The sequence below is a fragment of the Vombatus ursinus genome, unplaced genomic scaffold, assembly GCF_900497805.2.
Source record: "Vombatus ursinus unplaced genomic scaffold, bare-nosed wombat genome assembly UNPS02014801.1, whole genome shotgun sequence".
In the NCBI taxonomy this organism is placed as follows: Eukaryota; Metazoa; Chordata; class Mammalia; order Diprotodontia; family Vombatidae; genus Vombatus; species Vombatus ursinus.
The window spans coordinates 17,894,725-17,918,991 of NW_020954579.1; the positions used below are offsets into that span (position 1 = coordinate 17,894,725).

The following is a 24,267-nucleotide window of genomic DNA, read 5'->3' on the forward strand; positions in this document are numbered from 1 at the left end:
TTTCCCCATTTCACAGCTGAGGAAATTCAGACATAGGTTAAGTGACTTACCTGGGGTCACACAGCTAGTAATTGTCTAAGGCTTGATTTAAATTCTTCCTGACCCCAGGCCCCTTGCTCTGTCTACTACTTCCGCCGAGCCACCTGATAAGCAGTACAGATCCTTTTGGACACATAAAGCGCAGGCTTGACCCTTCCTACTGACAGCTGCTGCCATCTTAGGCTAATATAATCTATCTATTTTGCACCAGCTTTTGGTAAAACAGGAACCTGGTAGAGAATAAACGTTCACATTTCTGTTGTTGCTGTTCATCCTTCGTTTCTCAAAGAAGACCAATGACATCAGGAGAGTGATGTCTTGACTTCAGTGTAGGCAACATACTTAGCACTCTCTCCAAATATGTATTTATCACAGTTCTTTGCACATAATAGACTTGTGATAAATGTTTGTTAACCTCTCTGGGAGAGGCTTTATGGAAGAAAGCTCCACTGATCTTTAAACATATGGCTCTCCTTTTCTAGCTCATGAAGAGGCTTTGCCTCTTCTAGGCAAAATGGCTTCTTTCCCACTCCACTCTCCCAGTCTCAGACCTCCAGGTTCCTGCAACAGCTGTACTTTTTTAAACTCAAGCACATCAGGCTCATAACTATGAGAATGGAGAAGATACTCTCTTCCCCAGTCTGACCTCCTTCTTTCTGCCTCTGCTACACCAGGGTAGAGTGCTTCTGACACTTACCACCTGTATGACCTTGAACAACTCACAGCCTCCCTGGGCCTGAGTTTCATCCCATGTCCAGTCCTGCCTTGAACTTGGTTTGCCGTATGAGAGTATTAGACCAAATAACTTCCAAGGTTCCTTCCAGCTCTATATATCACTTCTACTCTCCAGGCCTCAGTTTCTTTATCTGTAAAATTACTTCTGATATCTGTTCCAATCCTAAATCTACAATCCTAAATTCCCTGGGTGGCCCTATAATCTCCAAATGACCCATACTCCCAGACTAGTCCTCTTTAGGACTTTTCCAAAGAGGGAATGGGCAAGACGGGTACCATCTCTGCCTCCTACTCAGCATGAATTCCCCCTTCCCAAAAAGAGAATGTAAATCAGAGTCCTAATGAGAAATTAATAAGTCAGCTGTGCTAGCAACTAATGATAATGGCAAAGTCATTTAAAAAAGATTCTTTTACATGTTTTTAATTACAGCAATTAAAGGGAAGTCAATAAAACATCTCGCCCCTCAATCCCCTCTTTCCTTTTCCCACTCAACTTCTCTTTCCTTTTTTTTTTAAGTTATTATAAATTTGCAGCACATGGAAATGAGGAGAGATGACTGAGATGAGATGCCTGGGAGCTGACCCAGAAGTCATCTTCCTCACCCACTAGTCAAGGTCGTACTGTCACACTCTCATCAGCTCAGAATCACTCTGGATCCTGCCAAAGCCACCCTTATCCTTTAAATGAGTCCCAAGGCACCCTCCACACCACTCAGACATCCTAGCACACTATGTCTTCAATACAGATGTCAACCCTTCTAGCCTGGGAGCTGGACACAGCCATCAATCCCTGCTGAGCAGAGCTAGCCCTCTGGGATGCGATCCTCATCTTCCCATTTCCTACCCCCTTCTCCTGTGCCAAAAAATAAGAGCTTCAAATGCTGGCCTTCGCTTACAGTTATCAACAATGATGATAGCTTATACTTATATAATACTTATAAGTGACAAAAGGTTTGGGGGTTTGCTAGTGTCTAAATAGTCAACAAGTATTTACTAAGCACATAGTATGTGCCAGGCACCATGTTAAACTCTGGTGATACAAAGAAAGGCAAAAACAGTCCCTTTTGTTCAGTCATTTCCAACTTTTTGTGACCCCATTTGGGGTTTTCTTTCTTTTCTTTTTTTTTAGTATTTCATTTTTTCCAATTATATTTAAAGACAATTTTTAACATGCATTTTTTACAAAATTTTGAGTTCTAAATTTTTCTCCCTAGCTCCCCTCCCTTCTTCCTAAAATGGTAAGCAATTTGATATATATGCAATCATGTAGAGCATATTTCCATATTAGTCATAGTTGTGAAAGAAGAAACAGACCCAAGTGAAAAAAGCACAAAAAATAAAGAAAGTGAAAATGCTTTGATCTGCATTCAGAGTCCATCAGTTCTTTCTCTGTATGTGGATAGCATTTTCCATCATGAATCCTCTGTAATTATCTTGGATCATTGTATTGCTGAAAAGAGTTAAGTCATTCATAGTTGATCATCACATAATGTTGCTGTTACTGTATATAATATTCTCCTGGTTCTTCTTATTTCACTTTGCATCAGTTCATATAAGTCTTTCCAAGTTTTGCTGAGATCTGCCTGTTCATCATTTCTTATAGAATAGTAGTATTCTATTACATTCATATACCACAAATTGTTCAGCCATTCCCCAATTGATGAGTGTACTCTCAATTTGCAATTTTTTGCCACCACAGAAAAAGAGCTGCTATAAATATTTTTGTGCATATATATGTCCTTTTCCCCTTTTTTATGATCTCTTTGAGATGCAGGCCTAGTAAGTGGTATTGCTGGATCAAATAGTATGCGCCGTTTGGTTGGCCTTTGGGCATAATTCCAAATTGCTCTCCAGAATGGTTGGATCAGTTCACAACTCCTCCAACAGTGCATTAGAGTCCCAATTTTCCCACATCCTCTCCAACATTTGTCATTTTCCTTTTCTGTTATATTAGTATGATAGGTATGAGATGATACCCCAGAGTTGTTTTAATTTGCATTTCCCTAATCAATGGTGAATTACAGAATTTCTTTATATGACTATAGATAACTTTGATTTCTTCATCTGGAAACTGTTCATATCCTTTGACCACTTATCAATTGGGGAATGTTTTATATTTTCTAAATTTGACTCCATTCTCTATATATTTGAGAAATGAGGCCTTTATCAGAGATACTTTCTGTAAAGATTGTTTCCCAGCTTTCTGTTTTCCTTCTAATCTTGATTGCATTAGTTTTGTTTATAAACTTTTTCATTTAATATAATCAACATTATCTGTTTTATATTTCACAATGCATAGGGCAGCTAGGTGGTGCAGTGAATAGAGCACTGGCCCTGGAGTCAGGAGGACCTGAGTTCAAATCCAGTCTCAGATCAGACACTTGACACTTACTAGCTCTGTGACCCTGGGCAAGTCACTTAACCCCAATTGCCTTGCAAAAAAAAAAAGGCAAAACATTTCACAATGCCCTCTATTTCTTGTTTAGTCATAAATTCTTCCCTCCTCCATAGATCTAACAGGTAGATTATTCCTTACTCTCATAATTTGCTTATGTTATCACCCTTTATGTCTAAATCATGTACCCATTTTGACCTTATCTTGATATGTGGTATAAGATGTTGGTCTATACCTAGTTTGTACGCTATTGTTTTCCAGTTTTCCCAGCACTTTTTGTCAAATAGTGAGTTCTTATCCCAGAGGTTAGGATCTTTGGGTTTATCAAGCACTACATTACTCTGATCACTTACTACTATATCTTGTGTACCTAATCTATTCCATTGATCCACCCATTTGGGGTCTTCTTAGTGAAGATAATGGAGTGGTTTGCCATTTTCTTCTCCAGCTTATTTTCCAGATGAGGAAACTGAGGCAAACAGGGTTGAGGAACTTGCCCAGGGTCACACAGCTAGTAAGTGATTGAGGCCAGAACATGAGTCCTGATTCCAAGCCCAGCACTGTATGCACTATGGTGCCACCTAACTGCCCTGTTCGCTGCCCTTAAGGAACTCAGAGTGTAATGGGGAGAAAACATGCAAATAACAATAAACGAATAAGATAGATTCAGGATAAATTAAAGGTAATCATGGAGGAAAGGCACTAGCATTAATAATAATAATGATAACGATAGCTAATATTTATAAGTGGCTCAGTGGATAGAGCTCTGATCCTGGAGTCAGGAAGAACTGGGTTCAAATCTGGCTTCAGACACTTACTAGCTGTGGGACCCTGGGCAAGTCATTTAACCTCTGTTTGCCTTAATCCACTAGAGAAGGAAATGGCAAACCACTCCAGTATCTTTGCCAAGAAAACTCCACAGACAGTATGGTCCACAGGGTCATGAAGTCAGACACAACTGAACAGCAACAAAAACATTTATATAGCACTTTTAGATCTGCAAAGTGCTTTACAAATGTTATTTTATTTCACATTTTATTTATTTCATAATAACCCTGGGAGTTATGTACTATTGTTATCCTCATTTTACAGAAAAAGAAACTGAGGCTGGCAGAGGTTAAGTGACTTGTCCAGAGTCACATAGCTAATAAGTGTCTGAGGTCAGATTTGAACTCAGGTCTTTCTGACTCCAGGTCCAACACTCTATATACTGTATCACCTAGCTGTCCCATTAAGGGGGAACAGGAAAGCCTCCTTGTAGAAGGTGAGATTTTATCTGAGGAAGCCTCAGCTTACAGGAAGCCAGGAAGCATGGTCAAGGAGGGTCAGTTCACTTTTAGAGATTTTTCATGTAAGGAATTTTCTCTCTTTAAAATGCAATAAGCCATAACCGCCTAGAGGCAACCTAGTATATAGATAAATGTGCTACACTTGGAGTCAGTAAGACCGGGGTTGAAATCCTGCCTCTGACAGAATTGGTAGTGGTGTGACCCTCAGCAAATCACTTAACCTTTGCATGCCCCAGACAACTCCATAGGACTGACTTACCAGAATCAGAGGTTATTACTTTATGTCCATGAAATTGCCCTTTTAATGTTTTGATAACTTTTTCAATATAATTGGTTTCCTGTGAAATAAAATATGTTTTATTTTATGGATTTTAAAAACATTCTTCTGAGAAGGGGTCCAGAAGCTTTACCAGGCTGCTCAAGGGGGCCATAATATTTTTTAAAAATCCTATACTAAATCATTATAGGTTGCTTCAATCTGATCTTCTTGGTGGAGCTAAGTTCCCATTGATTAAATCCCAGGCCCTCTAGGCATCCCTAGAGTCTAAGGCACAATAAGTGCTTATCAGTCATTTGGGCATTACTGTGAATGAGTGAATCCCTGGTGGTTCTCATTTATAACACCGAGGATCCAAGATCAGGTCTTCCTGGTGAGTTTTCCCTGCCATGGAAAAGAGTGGGAACATTTGTAGAAACATAGGGAAGCTGGCAAGATCAAGCCAAGATTTGACATCCTTCTGAAAGAGGATGGGAATAGGATGTCCTTCCTGGGTCGCAGAGAGCAGGGGAGGAAAGATGAAGTAAGTGCTGGAGGCACATCTTTTTTTTCTGCTCTTTAAGAAACACTCATCCCAGTTTGATGTATTATAAAGAAAGTCTTATCCTGGAAGTGACTGGCTGCAAGTCAGGAGGAATGAGGGAGCAGAGAAAGAGGCATAAGTGTGCTGGGATTTTGCCCAAGTACCTTAATTTCTGCACTGAAGTGTCTCTTAGGTGCTAACCCACCTCCCCTTCCAAGACTCCTCTCATTTATTGTTATTGTTTGGTTACGTCTAACTCTTCATGACCCTATGGACTTTTCTTGGCAAAAATACTAGAGTGGTTTTCCATTTCTTTCTCCAGTATGTCTCCATTTTACAGATGAGGAACTGAGGCAAATGAGGGTTAAGTGACTTGCCCAGGGTCACACAATAAGTGTCTAAGGCAGGATTTTAACTCAGGTCTTGCTGACTCCAGGCCCACTATCCACTGTGCCACCTAACTACCTTCTTCTCCCATCTCCCTACTTTTTCTAGGGATTGAAGGGACTTCATTTCCCAATTCCTCCCCATTAAAAAAAAAAAAGTCCTCCCAGGTTCATCTGGGGCCTGCATAGCTGCAAGGCTCTGTTTGTCTTCTGCCTTCTGGAAGAGGAGCAGAGACAGATCCCCCAGATGTCTCCCCACAGAATGTCCACAGTGGGGCAGCCAACCTGAGCAGTTTCACACCTTCCTCATTTGCTCTTCCATTTCCTTCTTGGCATTCATCTCATTGCTTCAAGAATAAGTGTTTTTCCCCCAAGATATGCCAAATCAGTAAGGGTGCTTTGTTCATGCCTCTTCCCCTACTCCCATCCCTAAACAGTTGATAATATGGTTGAAAGAGGAATTTAGTTCAAATCCTGCCTCAGATACTTCCTAGCTGAGTGTCACTGATCTATCCCAGTCTCAGTTTTCTCATCTGTAAAACTAGTGTTATGATAGCATCTATCTCCTAAGGTTGTTGTTAAGAATCATAAGAGATCATATATGGACAGTGCTTTGTAAACCTTTAAGCACTGTGTAAATGTCAGTTAATATTATTGTGGTCTAGGAAAGAGAGCATTTTCCTATCTACTTTCTGAAAGATAGCGAGTCGTGGTAGCAAAGAGGAGAATTTCTCTCTCCTTAGAGGCAAGCCAGGGGTACGGAATCCCTTCCAGTAATACCTGAACATGTATCTCTAGCACTAATGCTAAGCCTCACTAAACCTGACCCTATCTCCCCCTGTCCTCCCCCCTTTCCTACTGTCTGGGCAGCAGTACCTGATTCCAGTTAGCATTGAGTGATGGATACAAAAGTATTGGGAAAGGATAAGCCAGGACTACAAGGAATGGTACTACCCAACTTCCTAATTGCCTTCCGCTTCTCATTATTCTATTTTCTATTTGTCTATCATCCTTCATTCCACATCATGTTATCTGTCCATTATCCTTTCTTCTCTCCCCATCTCTATCAGAGGACCCAGATTCTCCTTGGGGCTGGCCTATTCCACCACCATCCCCAATCCCTTCTCACAGACTTTCCCCTCCTCCTCTTTCCTCCTGCAGATATGGGAAGTTTTGAAGAGGGTGAGAAGCACCAGAGTGTCTCCCACGGAGAGGCAGCTGTCATCAAAGCCCCTCGAATTTCCAGCTTCCCCCAACCTCAGGTCACCTGGTTCCGGGATGGCCGGAAGATTCCACCCAGCAGCAGAATGTGAGTACAGTTGTCCTCATGGGGCAGGTCAAGTTGGGTAGAGGCATTCACACCAAGTTGTCATCAGGCATAGACCAGACATCTGGAAGAAACAATAGAGCAGCCCCCTCAGGGAAATTTTTTTTCAGTCATTGTTGACTTTAGGAGGAGAGGGAACATATCTTGGGTTATTGGTGAAACGGTCTTGGAGAAGTCAAAGAGAGAAGTTATTGAGAGAAATGAGCTGCCTTGGAATGAGGGCTACAAAGGAGAGACTGCATTTTACCCAATGTGGGGAATTTCAAGGGATGAGGGGAGAGGAGAAGAGAGAGAGACAAAGACAGAAAGAGAGAAGGAGGCAGGAGAGAGAGAGAGAGAGAGAGAGAGAGAGAGAGAGAGAGAATGAATGAGAAAGGCAGAAAGGGAGACAGAGATAGAGTCACATAGAGTCAGAGACACAGAGATATCCCCAAATCAGTCTTTCATTCATTCTTTCATTCAGCAGCATTTATGAATCACAGATATCAAATTGGCTAGGGCCATCCACTATGAAAAGCCCTGGGAATACAAATACAAAAGCAAAAAACAAAACAAAACAAAACAAAAACCAGTCTCTGCCCTCAAGGAGCTTGTATTCTAATTGATGGAGAAAAGACATATATAGGAGTGGTGGTGTTGTGGTTTGGGAAGTCACTGGGTTGGTGTGACAAGTCAGAGGAGAGGGGCAGGTCTTTTCTAGTAGCTATGGCAGTATTGATTTGACTGGGGATCTGAAGCTGGAAAGGGTGGGCTTAAGTAGTACTTGCATGGATGCAAAAGATGGCAAAAAAAAAATGGAAACTGATCTAGAATATGAAGCATGGCTCATGGCTGAGGCTACCCAGAAGTCCATGTGACAACAATCACCAATCAGGGAAGAAAGTAAGCATCTATATAGCACCTACTATGTGTCAGACACTGTGCTAAACACTTTTTGCAAATATTATCTCATTTGATTCTCACAACAAACCTGCAGCATTGGTGCAGTTATGATCCCCACTTTACAGTTGAGGAAACTGAGACAGAAGTAGGTTTAGTTTTTTTTAGTTTACTTGCCCAAGGTCACATAGCTAGTAATTATCTGAGGTCAGATCTGAACTCAGATCTTCCTGACTCCAGGCCCAGCATTTTATCCACATGCCACTAGCTGCCTCTGGGATCTGATGGATCCCCAGGTTCCATAACTGAGGCATTTTAGTCCCCCAGCAAGGAAGGTGCAGTGATAAGGTTCAGTGGTACAGAAGGTACATCGCCTTGAATGGGAAGGAAATGGCTTGTATGGAATGGGAGTGAGTCTGGAGAAGCTCTGAGTACTAGAGCAAAAAGGGCTAAGTCCCCCAGGAGGGTAGGAGAGCAGACCTCAAGAAGTTTAAGTTCTCTCAAGGAGAAACAACACATACATAAGAAATAAAGTACAAAATAATTTCCTTGAGGAGGTCCTTCAGTTGGTCAATATGCACTTATTAAGCACCTGTTGTGTCCCAAGACTGTGCTAACCACTAGAGATAACCCCAAAAAAGGCAAAAGACAGTCCTTGCCCTCAAGGAGCTTACAGTCTAATGGGAGAGACAGCATATATGCACCCTGTACCAAAGTGGTGGCAGTTTCAAAGGAGAGAAGGAGTTGTATTCAAGAGATGTTGGAAAGGTGAAATCAACAGGCCTTGGCAACAGATTAGCTATAGAGGGGTAGAAGTAAGACATAATGAGGAGTCAAAGATGGCACCTAGATTGTGAGCCTGAAGGACTGGGAGGATGGTGGTGCTCTCAACAGTAATAGGGAAATTTGGAAAGGAGGTAGATTTGGGAGGAAACATAATGAGTTCGGTTTTAGACATTTTGATGTCTACTGGACATCCAGTTCAAGATATCCGAAAGGCTTTTGCAGATGTGAGACTGGAAGTCAGCAGAGCTTTTAGAGCCAAAATTTGAGAATCATCACCATAGAGATGAAAATTAAATCCATGGAATCCAATACCAAATAAAATGGCATAGGGGGAGAAGAGAAGAGGGCCCAAGTGCAGCCCATGCTGGAAAAGCAAGTCCAGGGGTATGGTAGGCTTCCTGTAGGAATGGCACTTGGACTGAGCTATGAAAGAAGTTAAGGATTCTATGAGGTAGAGGTGAAGAGGAGGATTCTTTCCAGGCATAGGGCTGGGGAAGTGGGGGGGCAGTCTGACAAAGTCATGGAAATAGGAGACTGCATAATGTATACAGAGAACAAGTTACCCAGTTTGCCTTGAACACGGCGTGCATGAAGGAGAGTAGGGTACAATAACCTGGAAAATAGCTGGATCCAGATTGTAAAGGGCTTTAAAAGCCAAAGAGAAAAGTGTATATGTTATCCTAGAGGCAAAAAGATACTGAATGGGTGAGTACCATGGTCAGACCTGTCTGTGCTTTAGGAATATCAATTTAGCTGCTGGGTGGAAAATGGATTGACGTGGAGAGAGACTGGAGGCAGGGGGACTAATTAGGATATTCTTGCACTAGTCCAGGTGAGAGGTGATGGGAGCCTGAACTAAGGTGGTGGCTGTGTTAAATGGAGAAAAGGGGACAGATGGATGCAAGAAATATTATGAAAGTAATATCTCCATGGACTGGAGTTGTTGCTATGGATTTGCAGTCAAGCCTGCTGAATCTGAGAGGTCCTGGACAGCTCCCCTGGGGAAAAATGAAGAGACCCTGCCAGGTGAAGAGAAGGGAACCCCGCAGCAAAGGGGTGCATGTGGGAGGGAAGGGGAGGTGAGCTTGGATGTGTGCATTTGTGGCTTACACTTATGTATGTGTTGACGCATGTGTGTTTTGGCTGTGAGGGTAGGTGTGGCAGGGAGGAACCAGGGCTGGCTTTGGTTGGTAGGCTAAATAAATACACAGGCCCTTTCAGTTCAAACAAGGACCCTCTGTGCACTCCCTGGGTTTGGTTTGGCAATTTGACCCTTGGGTAACTGAACATTGGAAACAACACCCAACACCTCTGAAAAAGACTGTGAGCAAAAGAATGACTTCATCCACCAATATAGGAACCTCCCTGAAACCTTCCCTCTCAGCCTGGGAGGCGTTATGGCATCTCTAAGTGAGAAGATACCTTAGAGGTCATCATATTCAACTTATACCCTATCATGTTAGAATATAAACTTATTTGTAAAAATCTTACAAAGAAGGATGTTGGAAGATTATAAGCAGCAGTATCTCAGAAAGCAAAGAGAAGCAATGGGAGATAAAACTAGCTTAAAGAAACCTTTGTGAGAGATCCAGCTAAACAAAGTCATCCCAGGGGCATTTAGGGATGAACATGGAAGGAGGACAGCAAACAGAAGAAAAATCAAAAAGATTTGCAAAAATCTTTATAACAAACTACTTCTCCATCAAAGACAGTGGTACCACCACATTTGGATCCAAATATCAGAGCCCTTAAGGTGCTTTTAAAGAAGGTAGAAATGACCCAAAAGAGAAAGATAGGAAAAGCAGCCAGTTAGGACCAATTCTAGATAGACACGATCCATCCTGAAAACAAAACAATTGCAAGATCACTAATATACAAAGTTTCTGAGGAAGAGGAAGATACCAAAGGCATGGAGAAAAAAAATCTCAGATCTTATTAATACCAAAAAGTCAACTAAAGAAAAATCAATAACTTCAGCCCCATATGCCTACTCCTCCATCTATATAAAATCTTTATGAATCATCAATATACAAATCAAAGCCTTCCTCAGTGAGGGTATTAGTAGGTAACAGGTAAGCTTTTGGAAGTGATACTCAGAAATGAACCACATCTTTGCTATTTCACAATTAAGTGAAAGGTTTAAGGCATATAAGCTCCCCTCTTGCTTATTGTTTGTTGATGACAAAAAAGCACTTGATTCTGAAGAACACAACGATGCTTTGCAGTATTGTTTACAAGGTGTCTCCCATCCATACATCAAGCTCATTCAAGATTCCTTGGAAGATATAACAGAGATAACCTTGTTCAATGACCCTCTAAGCATAGTCATTACATGAGGCATTAAACAGGGAGATGAAAGTTCACCAAACCCATTTGCCACTGTGATGAAGGAGATACATCACCGAGTCCAAGTTACATAGGGATTCCCTGCGGATGATAAAAATCCTCCAGGTCCTCCTGTCGGTGGCTGATATTGTGCCGACTACATCAAGGCTTGGAACATTGAAGGGCCTCCTGGAAGATATCTGTAATCACTCAAAGGATTCTGGCTTGGCCATCTACACAGCAATAGACCAAGTAGATGAAGCATATCATACTGCCCAGATTTCAAAATGCATTTGGATAGACACCCTAAAAAGCTTTCCAACAGTATGTATATCTGGAACAAACAGTAGAAATGGACAATTAAGTGGGCCTACAGTTGAATAGGAACAGAGCAGGCTCGGTTACAATTGGGAAATTGCAATGTTCCTTTACTGAGTCCACACACCCCGTGAAACACAAAGGCTCACCTTTTTAATACTCACATTTTACCAGTGTTACTATAAGGGAATGAGACGTGGAAAACAACTGCCTCTGGAGAATTAAAACATAAAGTGGAATTTATTAAATAAGGAATGATGGGTTTTCTTTCACAATATGACTAATATGGAAATATGTTTTGCATGACTGCACATGTATAACTAATATCAAATTGCTTGCCTTCTCAATGAGGCGGGAAGGAGGAAGAGATTTGGAACTCAACATTTTTTTTAAAAAAATGGTAAAAATTGTTTTTGCATGTAATTAGAAAAAAAGAAAATATTTTTTAAAAAAATAAGAAATGATATGGTCAGATCTGCACTTTTGGAAAATCTCTTTTGTTGCCATTATGGGGGCAGCTAGGTGGTGCAGTGGATAGAGCACCAAATGTGGAGTCAGGAAGATTCTTCTTCCTGAGTTCAAATCCGGCCTCAGACATTTATTAGCTGTGTGACCCTGGGCAAGTCACTTAACCCTGTTTGCCTCAGTTTCCCTGTCTGTAAAATGAGCTGGAGAAGGAAATGGCAAGCTACTCCAGTATCTTCACCAAGAAAACTCCAAATAGGGTCACAAAGAGTTGGACAAAACTGAAATGACTCAACAACAACAAATGGGAGGTGGACCAGAATGGGGAGAGATGTATATTAAGTCAACCAAATAAGAGGCTGTTGTAATAATCCAGGCAAGAAGTCATGGGGGAATGAATTAATGCAGTAGTTGTGTGAGTGGTGATGAGGTGATGCTATGGAAATAGAAAGGATATGATTTGGTGATTGATTGGATATGTGAGGGGGGTGAGAGTGAGGAATCAGAGAAGAGACCTAGCCTGTGAATCTGGGTGACTGGAAAAATGGTAGCACCCTCAATAGCAATAAGGAAGCACTGGAGAGGGATGAGATTTGGAGCAAAGGCAATGGATTCTATCTTGGACATCTTGAGTCTGAGATGCCCACAAGGCATTCATTTTGAAATGCCCAATAGGCAGTTTGCAATACAGGCCTGCAGCTAAGGAGAAAGGCTCAGTTATGATGTACTTACAAATGGATGGAACTGAATCTAGTCATTCTATCCATGCTATCCATGGTAATGACAACTTACGTCCTCATAGCGTGGTATGCTTACAGTATATTTCATAAACATTATTTCATCTGATTCTCCCCAGCGCCTTGTGAGGCAGGCAGTGAAAGGAAATGCTGGATTCTAAGTCGAAGGATACTGGTTCAATTTCCAGTTCTGCCTATATGGCTTTTAGCAAGTCCTTTCACCTCTCTGACCTTCAGTTTCTTCAACTATAAAATGATGGAAGGTTGATCAGACGAGCCTAAGCTCTAAATCTGCGGTCCTGTGATTGCTATTACCATTTTACCCACGAGAAAATTGAAGCCCATGGGGTGAATTGCCTCGCCCAAGGTCACAGCGGCTCAGAGACTCAGGACTCAAACCTAGGTCTTCTGACTACAGAATTGTTCTTTTCCACATCGCCCAAACCTGCTAGTGCACAGTTAGCGTGGGTGTTAATTCTGTTCTCCTATACCACTGTCTAACTTTACAAAGCTGAGACAGAGCTTCTGAAAGCCATCTTACAATGCTACTCTGCAATGGGGAGTTTATCCTCTGTAAAGATGAAACACCATGATTCCATCATCTCTTCATTCCCTACATTCTCATTCCCATCATCTCACTCTCATTTACCAAACCCCTCTCAGGTTTTTCTAATTCACAACACTATCCTGCCCCATGATCCCGGCATGCACACAGACATTCTTTCCCCCTCTTCCCGCCTTCTTCTTCCATGCTAAATATGTGAGAAAACCATTCCAATGGTTTTATCTTAACAATTACAGCAGATTAATATTCATAGCTGAGTAGACAAGACCCCTGGAAGCAAATTCTCTGGCATCTGTATGCAGGGGATACATATCCAATGAGTGCTATCAGCCATAGAGAGCTGGAGGGGAGGAGGGAGGAGGGGTTTAGAAAGAGTTCTATCTATGGGCTACACCACTGCTCGGGTCTAAACAGTGATTAGTAACACCTTATCCATCCCCTGGCTGTGTGTTGTGGGAAAGGAGGCAAGAAGAGTAACAACAGAAAGAATGTACAGGCCGTTGGGGAGCTTTCAATCTGACTTACTCAGTTGTCTAATTAAATTATCAAGTGTCCCCAGGCACGGAACACCATGAGCCCAGAAGAAGGGTATGTAGTGGAGTAGAGGGTGGGAGGTGGGAACTTGGCCATTCAGAACTAACCCAGCAGGATAGTGTGATGGAGTGGGTTACAAAAGAAGTCTGGAGGGATCATGGCTGTGGAATCTGGCCCTGGGTCAGGAAGGAAGGAAACGTTCTTTAAGTATCTGTTACATGCCAGGCACTGGGATAAGTGCTTTACAACTATTACCTCATTTGATCCTCTCAACAATTGGAGCAGGTAAATACAACCATTATCCTCATTTTGTAGTTGGGGAAACTGAGTCAGGCAGAGGTGAAATGACCTGCCTAGGGTTACACAGCTGGTAGTAAGTGTCTGAGTCCAGATTTGACCTCAGGTCTTGCTGACCCTAGCCGGGGCTCTATTTACTAAACCACTTAGCCACCTCTCAAATCCTGAGGCATAATTTCTGCATATCCCCTAGAAATTTCTATGTTTAGAACTCTAGCCATTTTCTTCAAAAGCTTTGATCCCTGGGGTTAAATTGTCTGGAAGTTCATCTCAAAGCTTGGGTACAGTTATGTACATTTTGGAGAGTGAAGCATAGGAGTAAATTAAATGATCTTCAGTCAAATGCTAGTATGTTTTCCCTTGGGATACTCGCACAGATGTAAGGCAGCTAGAAGGGCCAGTGGACAAAACAAAGAATTTGGACTCAGGAAAAGTGGTGCAGTGATTAGAGCAAGGACTATGAAATCAGGAAGACCTGAGTGCAAATCCTGTCTCCCAGGGTCCCCGGACAAGTCAACCTCTCTCAGCGTTAATTCCCACATCTGCAAATGAGATTAATAATAACATCTACTTTACAAGGCTGTCATAAAGATCAAATGAGATAATGTATCATAAAAGCACTTTGTAAATCTTAAAGGGCTATACAAATGTTAGCTCTTATTATCTTCTCTTTAGCCATCAAAGGAGATCACAAGGGAAAATGGAATCTTTCTAGTAAGGGAGAAATCATCTGAGTGTAAAGTAAGCTTTCCTGGGCCTCTCAGCCTTCTTGCTTCTGGGAGTTCTAAGATTTTCAGAGTAGGGGATGGACATTGGAGTTCTTGCTCTCACATTTTTGGTTTTGTTTTTAATAGAAGACTACTGTTCCTCACTGGAAGAGATGTGTCCTTAAATTCGCTCAATTTTGGCATGAGGGTCTTAAAAAGAGGGCAAATCTTTGATTTTTGTATTCATAACCCCAGCATCCAGTATATAGCCTTGCATATAAAGGGTGCTATTACAATGTTTGGTCAATCCATTGAATTAAATTTTTTTTTTTTTTTCGAGGCAAACAGGGTTAAGTGCCTTGCCCAGGGACACACAGCTAGTAAGTGCCTGAGGCAAGATTTGAATTCAGGTCCTCCTAACTCCAGAGTTGGTGCTCTATCCACTGTGCCACCTAGCTACCTCTAAATTAAAATTATTTTTAAAGTTCCCTGGGAGTCTTCAGAAGTAGCTCTGAAAAATATAGGCCCATATTATGTAGGGATGGAAATACTAGTTTGCCAAGTAACTGAGTAAGGCCATTTTGGTGTAGTGAAAAGACGACTGACCTGAGATCCAGGAGTCCTGGGCTCTAGTACAGTTTCAGCGTTTCAGATGTGGGAGCCACCCAGAGAAAATGCCTGGAACCAAAAGATAGAGAATCTTGGAACAGCAAGAAGGGTACTGTCACTAGATCAAAGATGATTGGGGTGGGGGGAGATGGGGTGTACAAATGTAAAGGTTAGAGAGGGGCTGGTTTTTTGGTTTCTTTTTTTAGGCAACTAGGGTTAAGTGACTTGCCCAGGGTCACACAGCTAGTGAGTGTCTAGTGTTTGGTCTGAGGACAGATTTGAACTCAGGTCCTCCTGACTTCAGGGCCAGTGCTCTATCCACTGCACCTCAGAGGGGCTGGGTTTTATAGGGCTTTGAATGACAAATAGAAGATTTTATATTTGATCTTACAGGTGATAGGGAGCCACTGGAGTTTTGTTTTTTGTGGTGATTTTTGGGGTGGGTAGATAAGATGATCAAACCTGTGCTATAGGAAAATCACTTTGGTGACTGAATTAAGGATGGACTGGAAGGGGGAGAGACTTGTAGCCGAGAGAATAACCAGCAGGTTATTGCAGTAGCCCAGGTATGAAGTGATGAGAGCCTGCACTAGAGTGGTGGTCATGATAGAGGAGAGAAGGAGGTGTATTTGAGATACGTTGAAAAGGTAAAATCCACAGGACTTGGCAACAAATTGGATATGGTGAGAAGGGTGGGGGCAAAGAAACAGTGAGGAGTTAAAGAAGACATCTACCTAGGTACCATCCTGAGGAACTTGAAGGATGGTGGTGCCTTTGACAGTAATAGGGAAGTTAGAAATAGGGGAGAGTCTAGGGGAAAAGATAATGAGTTTAGACTTGAATGTGTCGAGTTTACAATGTCTATTAGACACCCAGTTTGAGATGTCTGAAAGGCAGTTGGAAATGTGAGACTGGAGGTAAGCAGGATAGGTTGATTTGAGAATCATCAGGATAGAGATGGTAATTAAATTCATGAGAGCTGATGAGATCACTAAATGAAATAGTATAGAGGGAGAAGAGAAGAGGGTCTGGGTAGTACACTTATGGTTAGTGGGCATCACCTGGGTGAAGATCCAGCAAAGTAGTCTGAAAAGGAATAGTCAGGTAAGGAGAGAACCGTGAGAAAGTGATGTCTCAAAAACCTAGAGAGAAGAGAGTATAAAGGAGGAGAGAGTGATTGATGGTCAAATGTTTCACAGAGGTCAAGAAGGATGAGGATAGAGAAAATGGTCATTGGATTTTGCAACTGAGATCGTTGGTAACTTCAGAGAAAGCAACTTTAGTGAGACGATGAGTTCAGAAGGTGTGCTATAAGGGGTTCAGAAGAGAATGAGCAGAGAAAAAGTGGAGGTCCCTATTGTAGATGGCCTTCTCAAGGAGTTTAGCCACAAAAGGTGGAAGAGATAGGATGATAGTTATTGAGGATAGGAGGATCAAGTGAGGGTTTTTTTGAGGGTGGGGAAGACATGAGCATGTTTGTTGGCAGGAGGGAATGAGTCAGTAGACAAGGAGAGATTGAAGATAAGTGATAGAGTGGGGATGACAGACAGGGCAATCTGTTGGAGGAGATGGGATGGAATGGGATAGCTTGTACAGGTAGAGGACTTAGCCCTGGTGAGTCATCTCTTCGTGTATGACAGGGTTGAAGGACGAGATAGGGACAGAAGGCAGCTGAGTGACATGAGATGAGGAGGAGGGAAGAAAAGGGAGGTCACAGCAAATGGACTCAGTTTTTTTTCAGTAAAATATGAGGCAAGGTGCTCAGCTGAGAGGGTGGCAGAAGAGGGAGCCACAGGAAATTTGAGGAGGGATGAAAAGATTTGAAAGATCCTCTGTGAAGAGTAGGATAGTGAGTTAGTATGGGAGGTAAAGAAAGATTGCTTAGCAGCGGTGAAGGCCCTGTTGAAGTTATTTAACATAAATTTGTAGTGGACTTAGAACAGTTGCATGATTTTCTCCACTTTCAATCAACAGCAGATAGTGAAAATGATCTAAAGCCGGAGATTAGCAAAGTACAGTTGGCGATGCAACGAAGGGGCTAGAGACTTGAGAAAAAAGACAATGTAGAGTTGAACTGATTCACCAAGGGGTCAAGATGGAGAGTATGGCTAGTGTAAGAGTAATGGCATAGGAGAGAACTGAGCGGTCAAGGGATTGGAGGTCACAGTGTGGACAAAGAGTCGAGTTTGGTATGGGAAAGTAGAGGGAGACATAGCAAAGTCAATAGATTGTGATCATGTAAGGGAATTTCAGAGTTCTTGAACACAGAAGTGGTACATTTATGGGTAATAGCAAGATCTGTTGTTCTGAGGTTTAATGAGGTAATAAATAAAGCCCTCATTGGTCATTTCATTCAGTCCAGTTCAGTAAATTCAAATTCAACACCTATTATGTGTAAGGTAGTGTGATAAGTGCGGGGGTTACAAACAAAAAGACCAAACAGTCCCTGCCTTACAGGTACTTCCATTCTTCTTACGACCCTCATACCAAAATTTAACTCTGTACAGTGCTAGGCACTATGCTGTGCACTGTGCTATGGGGATGCAAATGTAATGCAAGCAAGGCAGTCCCTGCCTTCAAGTGACTTCCATTCTAATAATAATGTATTTAAGGCACTATATAAATGAGTGCCTATTATCATTACTAATCCTGCTCCCTAATTTTATAGAAGAAAACACTGAAGCCCAGAGAGACTACTAGTAAACATTAAAACCAGATTACAGACTCTATTCTTCTGACTCTAAAACCTGGCACTCTTTCCACGGCACCACACTTCCTCTCTGGGCTTTTGGCGGAAGAAAGATTTCTCCTTACTAGCCTTTCAATGATGATGGCACTCTAAGAGGAGGCTGTAAGACCAGGGACAGAGGTGCTGAGGTCAGAAGTAATACCGGTAATAATTGCTAGCTTTTATACAGCCCTTAAAAGATTTGCAAAACCCTTTACTTATGTTATTTCATTTGATCTTCCCACAACCCTGGGAGGTTTTGTTGTTTAGTTGTTTTTCAGTCATGTCTGATTCTTTGGGACCCCATTTGGGGTTTTCTTGGCAAAGATACTGGAGTGGTTTGCCATTTCCTTCTCCAACTCATTTTACAGATGAGAAAACTGAGGCAAACAGGGTTAAGTTATTTGTCCAGGGTCACATAGCTAGTAAGTGTCTGAAGCCAGATTTGAACTCAGGAGAGAACCTGACTCCAGGCCTGGCACTCTATCCACTGCACCATCTAGCTGCCCAACAGAAGAAGCTACCTTGGGAGATAGATGCTGTTATTATCCCCATTTTACAGATGAGGAAACTGAGGCCATTAGATCATAAACTTCTTGAGAGCAGGGGCTGTCTTTTGCCTAGTACATAGTGGACACTTGATATATGCTAACTGACTGATTCACTGAAGCCAAAAGAGGTTAAGTAATTTGCCCAGAGTCTCACAGCTACTAAGTGTCAGAGGCAAAATTTGAACTCAGGTATTCCTGATTCCAAGGGCAGCACTTTATTCATTACCACTACACACCACCACAATTTGTCAAGCCTCTGTCCAGGGCCACCCCCTACCTCTAATTCCCACTGTCTAGATTACTGGGAGAAACAGAGAGGGAACTCTCCAGGAAGGAAAGGAACCTTTGGGGAAGAACAGAGTGGATGAGCATCCTGCAATTTCCTGCAGCTCTGTTGATGGCAAGAGAACTGACATATAAAAGACCAACAGAAAAAAAAAAAAGCAAAACCCCTCACCCTGTGAAAGTATAAACAAAAGAGACATTTGTGAAGCGGTTCCTTTGAGAGACTCTTTTTAAAACTCTGTAACATTCACCTTATGGGAAAATCTGAAAAGGATTCAACTGGATTTGTCCTTGTTAAACTAACATTAAGGATGTTTAACAGCTGTCTCATGCACATCACATTAAAATTTGGAGCTAGACTTGACAAACTAATGGTTTTGTTTGTCAATGGGGAAATGAATAAAAGAAGATAGAAAACAAGAAAAGAGGAAAATTTGTTGGTGGTCAGACTTTTAAGGGCTATAATGAGGCCCAGTGAGTTCCCAGCTGGGATGTATACTACCTCACTTGAGTCTGGGGTTCTAGTCTTCAGTATTGGTCCCAAGGTAAAAAGAATTCAGATTTGGGATAAACATAGTTCTGTATTACTCTACCCTCTCAGACACCTGTCCATCCTCAGGGAGAGAAGAGATGTCTTTAGATGTTAAAAAGGTAGGTTTGTTGTATTTTTTTTAATCCTGCTTCAGAGGAGGAAACTGAGGCACAGGGACAAGAGCTATTAGTTCTTGGCAAAAGGAGACATGTATTGAATCCAACAGTACATTTGGCTAATAATCCCCTATGCCTGGTGCTTCCATCTAAATTATCATCATTAATATCTACTATACCCTTGAGGGCAGGGAATATGTCTTCATCCTGTTATCCCCAGGCCCTTACATGGCACCTTGTGCATATAGTAATAGGTGTTTAATAAATAGTTGTTAAATTTAATTGAATCAAACCATCAACTACATGATGTTATACAAATAGATAAGTTCATATAGGTCAGGCACTATTTAGTTCGGCAGTTATTTAGTATGTGAACTCATGTTATGTATAGGGACTTGTCTGGCCCCAGATAATTTTCCTGTTCTCTCAGCGTAGGAGTTTTTGAAAGGTACTGGGGGAAGCATTAATTCACAGCATGAAATTTCCCCCCAGTGCTTTTCAAAACCTCCCATGCTAAAAGGTACCTCATATTGGGAATTCATGCATAACCTTCTGGAAATAGAATTCCACAAAAAACGTGAAATTAGTGGTCAGACATAACCCAATCCCCCCCTCCCATCCAACACATGCATACACATCTATTTTAGATTCTGACATCCAGGGACCTTGCAGAGAATGTGACTTTCACTACAGGCAAGAGGGACCATGGGAGGAAAAAGATTCGGGACCATTGGCATCCATTATAGCAGGGGCTGGGACTCGGGCATAACATGAAATTAAGAGGATGGGGGCTGAGAGATACAGTCCTGCCAAGGTTAAGGAATACCTCGACATAGATAAGGAGTAGCTAGATATCATTGTACCTTGATTTCCTCAACTCAAAAATACGGATTATACTCTTCATCCTGTCTTCCTTCACGGGGTTGTGAGGATCAGAAAAGATAATGTCTGTGAAAATGAATTGAAAATGTTAATGTTCAATATCGATGTAAGGTATGATTATTTTAGCTTTATGCCCTCCTCTTATCATTTCCCATTTCTCATCAGCACACACACACACACACACACACACACACACACACTCCCTCTTCTTCAGTCTTCCTTACCCAGTAAGCCCCCAGAATTCTCCTCCTCCCCAGCCCCACCCTGCTTCAGAGGGAGGCTTGGGGGTGACCCTGACAGAATCTCTCAATCAGTTCTCTGTCCTCCTCAGAGCCATCACGCTGGATAACACCCTAGTCATTCTGTCAACTGTGGCTCCTGACGCTGGCCGGTACTACGTGCAGGCCGTTAATGACAAGAATGGGGATAACAAGACCAGCCAACCCATCACTCTCACCGTGGAAAGTAAGCACAAGGCTTGGGGACTGATGAAGGAGTGGGCCATTCGATCTTCAGGAAAGCAGCTGGGGAGGGGGAGTTAATTGGGGAGGAGGTGGACTGCAGAGAAGTGTATTCATTTGGCTTGAGGGTGTAGAGGGGAGGCAGGAAGAGGCCCACCTCCAGAGGAGGAGGGAATGAAGAGACAATTTGCAAAAGAGACAGCCAAGGACTGAGCTCTTGACATTGGCTCCCTTGACAAGTGCAAGATCCTAAGGTTTCATCAAAAGAGGCACCAAGAATGATGAAGTTTTATGGAGGCTCTTAGCCAGGCTCCTGGGAAATTGCACAGTGAGTGTGTGTGTGTGTGTGTGTGTGTGTGTGTGTGTGTGTGCGCACACGTGGATACTAAAGCAGAGGTTCCTAACCTTTTTTTTGTGGCAAGGACCTCTTCCTCAGTCTAGAGAAGCTTATTTCTTAGAATAATTTTCTAAATACATAAAATAAACTACATGAGATTGGGGGAAAACAATTATATTGAAATAAAGCTGTAATTTCTTTTCTATCCATGGACCCCCTGGAATCTATCTATGAATCTTTGGGAAGAGGGGGGAGTCTATGTACCACGGGTTAAGAACCCTACACTAGTATTTGGGACCACAGACTGCCATCGCTCAGGCAGTGAGAGAGAAGGAGGTAGGGAAGCATGTTTTTAAAGAAAGCTATTCCTTGCTTCCACTATAGATATATAAAGAAACCTGTCTGCCCTGAAGAACTCAGCCCAGGGTATTGTTCTCGTTGACAGGAATCAATCAACAAGCATTTATTAAGGATCTAATATGTGACAGGCACTGGATATACAAAGACAAAAGCAAAACAGTCCTACCCCTCAAGGAATTACATTGTAGTGGGAACCTGACATCTATTTTTTTGTGTGTATGTGTGTGTGTGTATGTACATATGTATATATACATACGTACATATACATGTGTATACTTACACATATACACACATATACACATATATACACATGCATATATTTATATATGTATATATACACATATACATGTGTGTGTGTTTGTGTGTATTTTTCAGTCTTGTCCAACTACTTGTGACTCCATTTGGGGTTTTCTTGGCAAAGTTTCTGGAGTGATTTACCATTTCCTTCTCCAGTTCATTTTACAGGTGAGAAAACTAAGGCAAACAGGATTAAGTTTGACTTTTCCAGGGTCACACAGATAGTTAATTGTCTGAAACCAGAATTTGAAAAAAAAGTCTTCCTGCCCCCAGACCCATCATTCTATCCACTGTGCCACCTAGCTGCCCCTTATGTAAATATACATATATATGCATATTTTATGCACATCTGTATATATTGTCAGCATACATTCACACACACAACATACAAACCAGATACAAGGTGGCTAGGGGGACATAGAAAGTATGAGCAGTTGGAAGAAAGAGGAAAGGGCTCCTACAAAGGGTCAAATGCTTGAGCTGAGCCTTGAAGGAAGCTAAGAATTACAAGAAACAAAGGTGAGAAAGAAATGGATTCTGAGTTTTGGATACAACCGGTGGGAAAGCCCAGAGATGAGAGCTGGAAGGTCATGTGTGTTGTATAACAAGAAGGCTAGTGCATCTGGACAGTAGAGTACATGGAGGGGAGGAATGAATAAGAAGATTGGAAAGATGTAAAGGAGATAAATTGAGAGGAGCTTTCAATGTTAAAAAAAAAAGAGGAGGTTGTATTTGATCCTAGAAGCACCAGAATTTACAGAATAGGAGGGATCAGACCTGAGTTTTAGGAAGATTACTTTAGGAGCTGTATGGAGGATACATCAGAATGAGGAGAGATTTGAGGCAGGGAGATCAATTAGAAACTATTTCAATATACCAGGGAAGAGGTAAAGAGAGTCTGAAGGAAAGTATTGACTGTGTGAGTGGAGAAAAAGGAATTGAATGCGGGAGATATAAATGTTGGCCAAAATGTATCAGCTGATCAGATATGTGATATGAGAGTGAGGAGTTGAGGATGACACCCAAATTGTGGAACCAGAGGGACTATGGTGTACTTGACAGTAATAGGGAGGTTCAGAAGAGGGGTAGGTTTTCAGGAAGGATAGTGACTTCTTTTTTTGGACATGTTGAGTTTGAGATTTCTACAGGGCATCCAGTTCAAAATGTCTAGTAAGTAATTTGTGATGTGGGACTGAAGCTGAGGAGAGACACTAGGGAGGCTAGTCTGGGAGTCAGACTTCATAGAGATAACTAAACCCACGTTGGTGTCATTCAGGGATTGTAGAGAGAGAGAAGAGGGCCCAGTACAGAGCTTTGAGGTTTACCTCCAGTTAGGAGATGTAGCATGGGTGATGATCCAGAAAAGGAGACTAAGAAAGAGTGGTTAGACAGGTAGAAGTCAGGGCAGGATCGCTAAAAGATAAGAGATCACCAGAGATGAGAGAGTAACCAAGAGGAAAGGGTAGTCATCAGTGTCAAGTGCAGAAGAAAAAATGAGAAGGGTGAGGACTGAGAAAAGTCAGTTTGAGCCCTCAAGCTAAATGTTAAATTTTCAGTGTGAGCATTTACACCTCAGAAACTGGCAAAGTCAGGGCTTGATTTATTGTTTTGTTGATTGTCTTAAGACAGTGGAAAAAATGTTAATCATGGAGATTAAACTTAAAAGTGTGTCCTGTGTTCTCTTTTTTTTCCCAGAGAGCTAGTTGCTAAATATTTACCAGCACATTCATGAGAAAAGGTCATCAGAGTTGGCAAGCAAGGGATCATTAGTAATTTGGAGAGAGCATATTCATTTGTAAGATGAGGTCACAAGCCAAACTGCAGAGGGTTGATTAGTGAGTGAGAGGAATTGGAGGAAAGAAATGTAGACAGAGTCTTCAAAATGTTTGCTGGGAAAAGAGAACATACATAGGAAGATAGCTAGTGAGAATGGCAGAATCTACTGAAGGACTTTTTTAAGTATGGGAAAGACTTGAGTGTTTTTAGGTGGTGAGGAAAGAGACAGTTGATAGTAAGAGACTGAAGATCAGAAAGAGAAGAGTGATGAAAGGGGGAACAATCTTCTGATAAAGACAGGAGTGGAGGGAATCAGAGGTTTATGTAGATGTGTTAGCCTTTGCAGGGGGAAGGTCCACCTTTTCAACAGAGACTTAAGTAAAAGAGGAATTCATGGGAGATGTTATCAAGGAGTTATGAGAAGAGGGAGTTCATGGCCAATTACCTCTATTTCCTCAATAAAGTATGAGTCAAGATCCTCAGCTGCCAGATGTGGAGGAAGGGGTGTTATAAGAGACTTAAAGATAGGAACTAAGTTTGGCAAATGGTCTAGAGATTCAGTTAGGGAGGATTAAAAAGATTTCTTCTCTCCAGTGAGGGCACTGTTGAGATTAGATAATACAAAGTTGTAGCGCACCTAATCAATACAGTTGTCTGACTTCCTCCAGCTCTGTTCATCAGCATGTGAAGAGGAGAGGAGGTAAATGGTAGGAGTAATCCAAGGTTGGAGTTTGCAGAGAGGTGTGTAG

The 24,267-nt window shown here is 41.9% G+C and overlaps 1 protein-coding gene across 1 annotated transcript in view; it reads left to right on the forward strand.

The window, feature by feature from the left end:
- The window catches only part of SDK2 (sidekick cell adhesion molecule 2), a 449,888-nt gene that overhangs the window by 276,868 nt on the left and 148,753 nt on the right, over positions 1-24,267 (forward strand). Inside the window, exons 4-5 of the mRNA XM_027873081.1 lie at positions 6,806-6,953; positions 20,619-20,752. Of these exons, the coding sequence (XP_027728882.1) occupies positions 6,806-6,953; positions 20,619-20,752 (282 nt within the window). The remainder of the gene's footprint in view (positions 1-6,805; positions 6,954-20,618; positions 20,753-24,267) is intronic.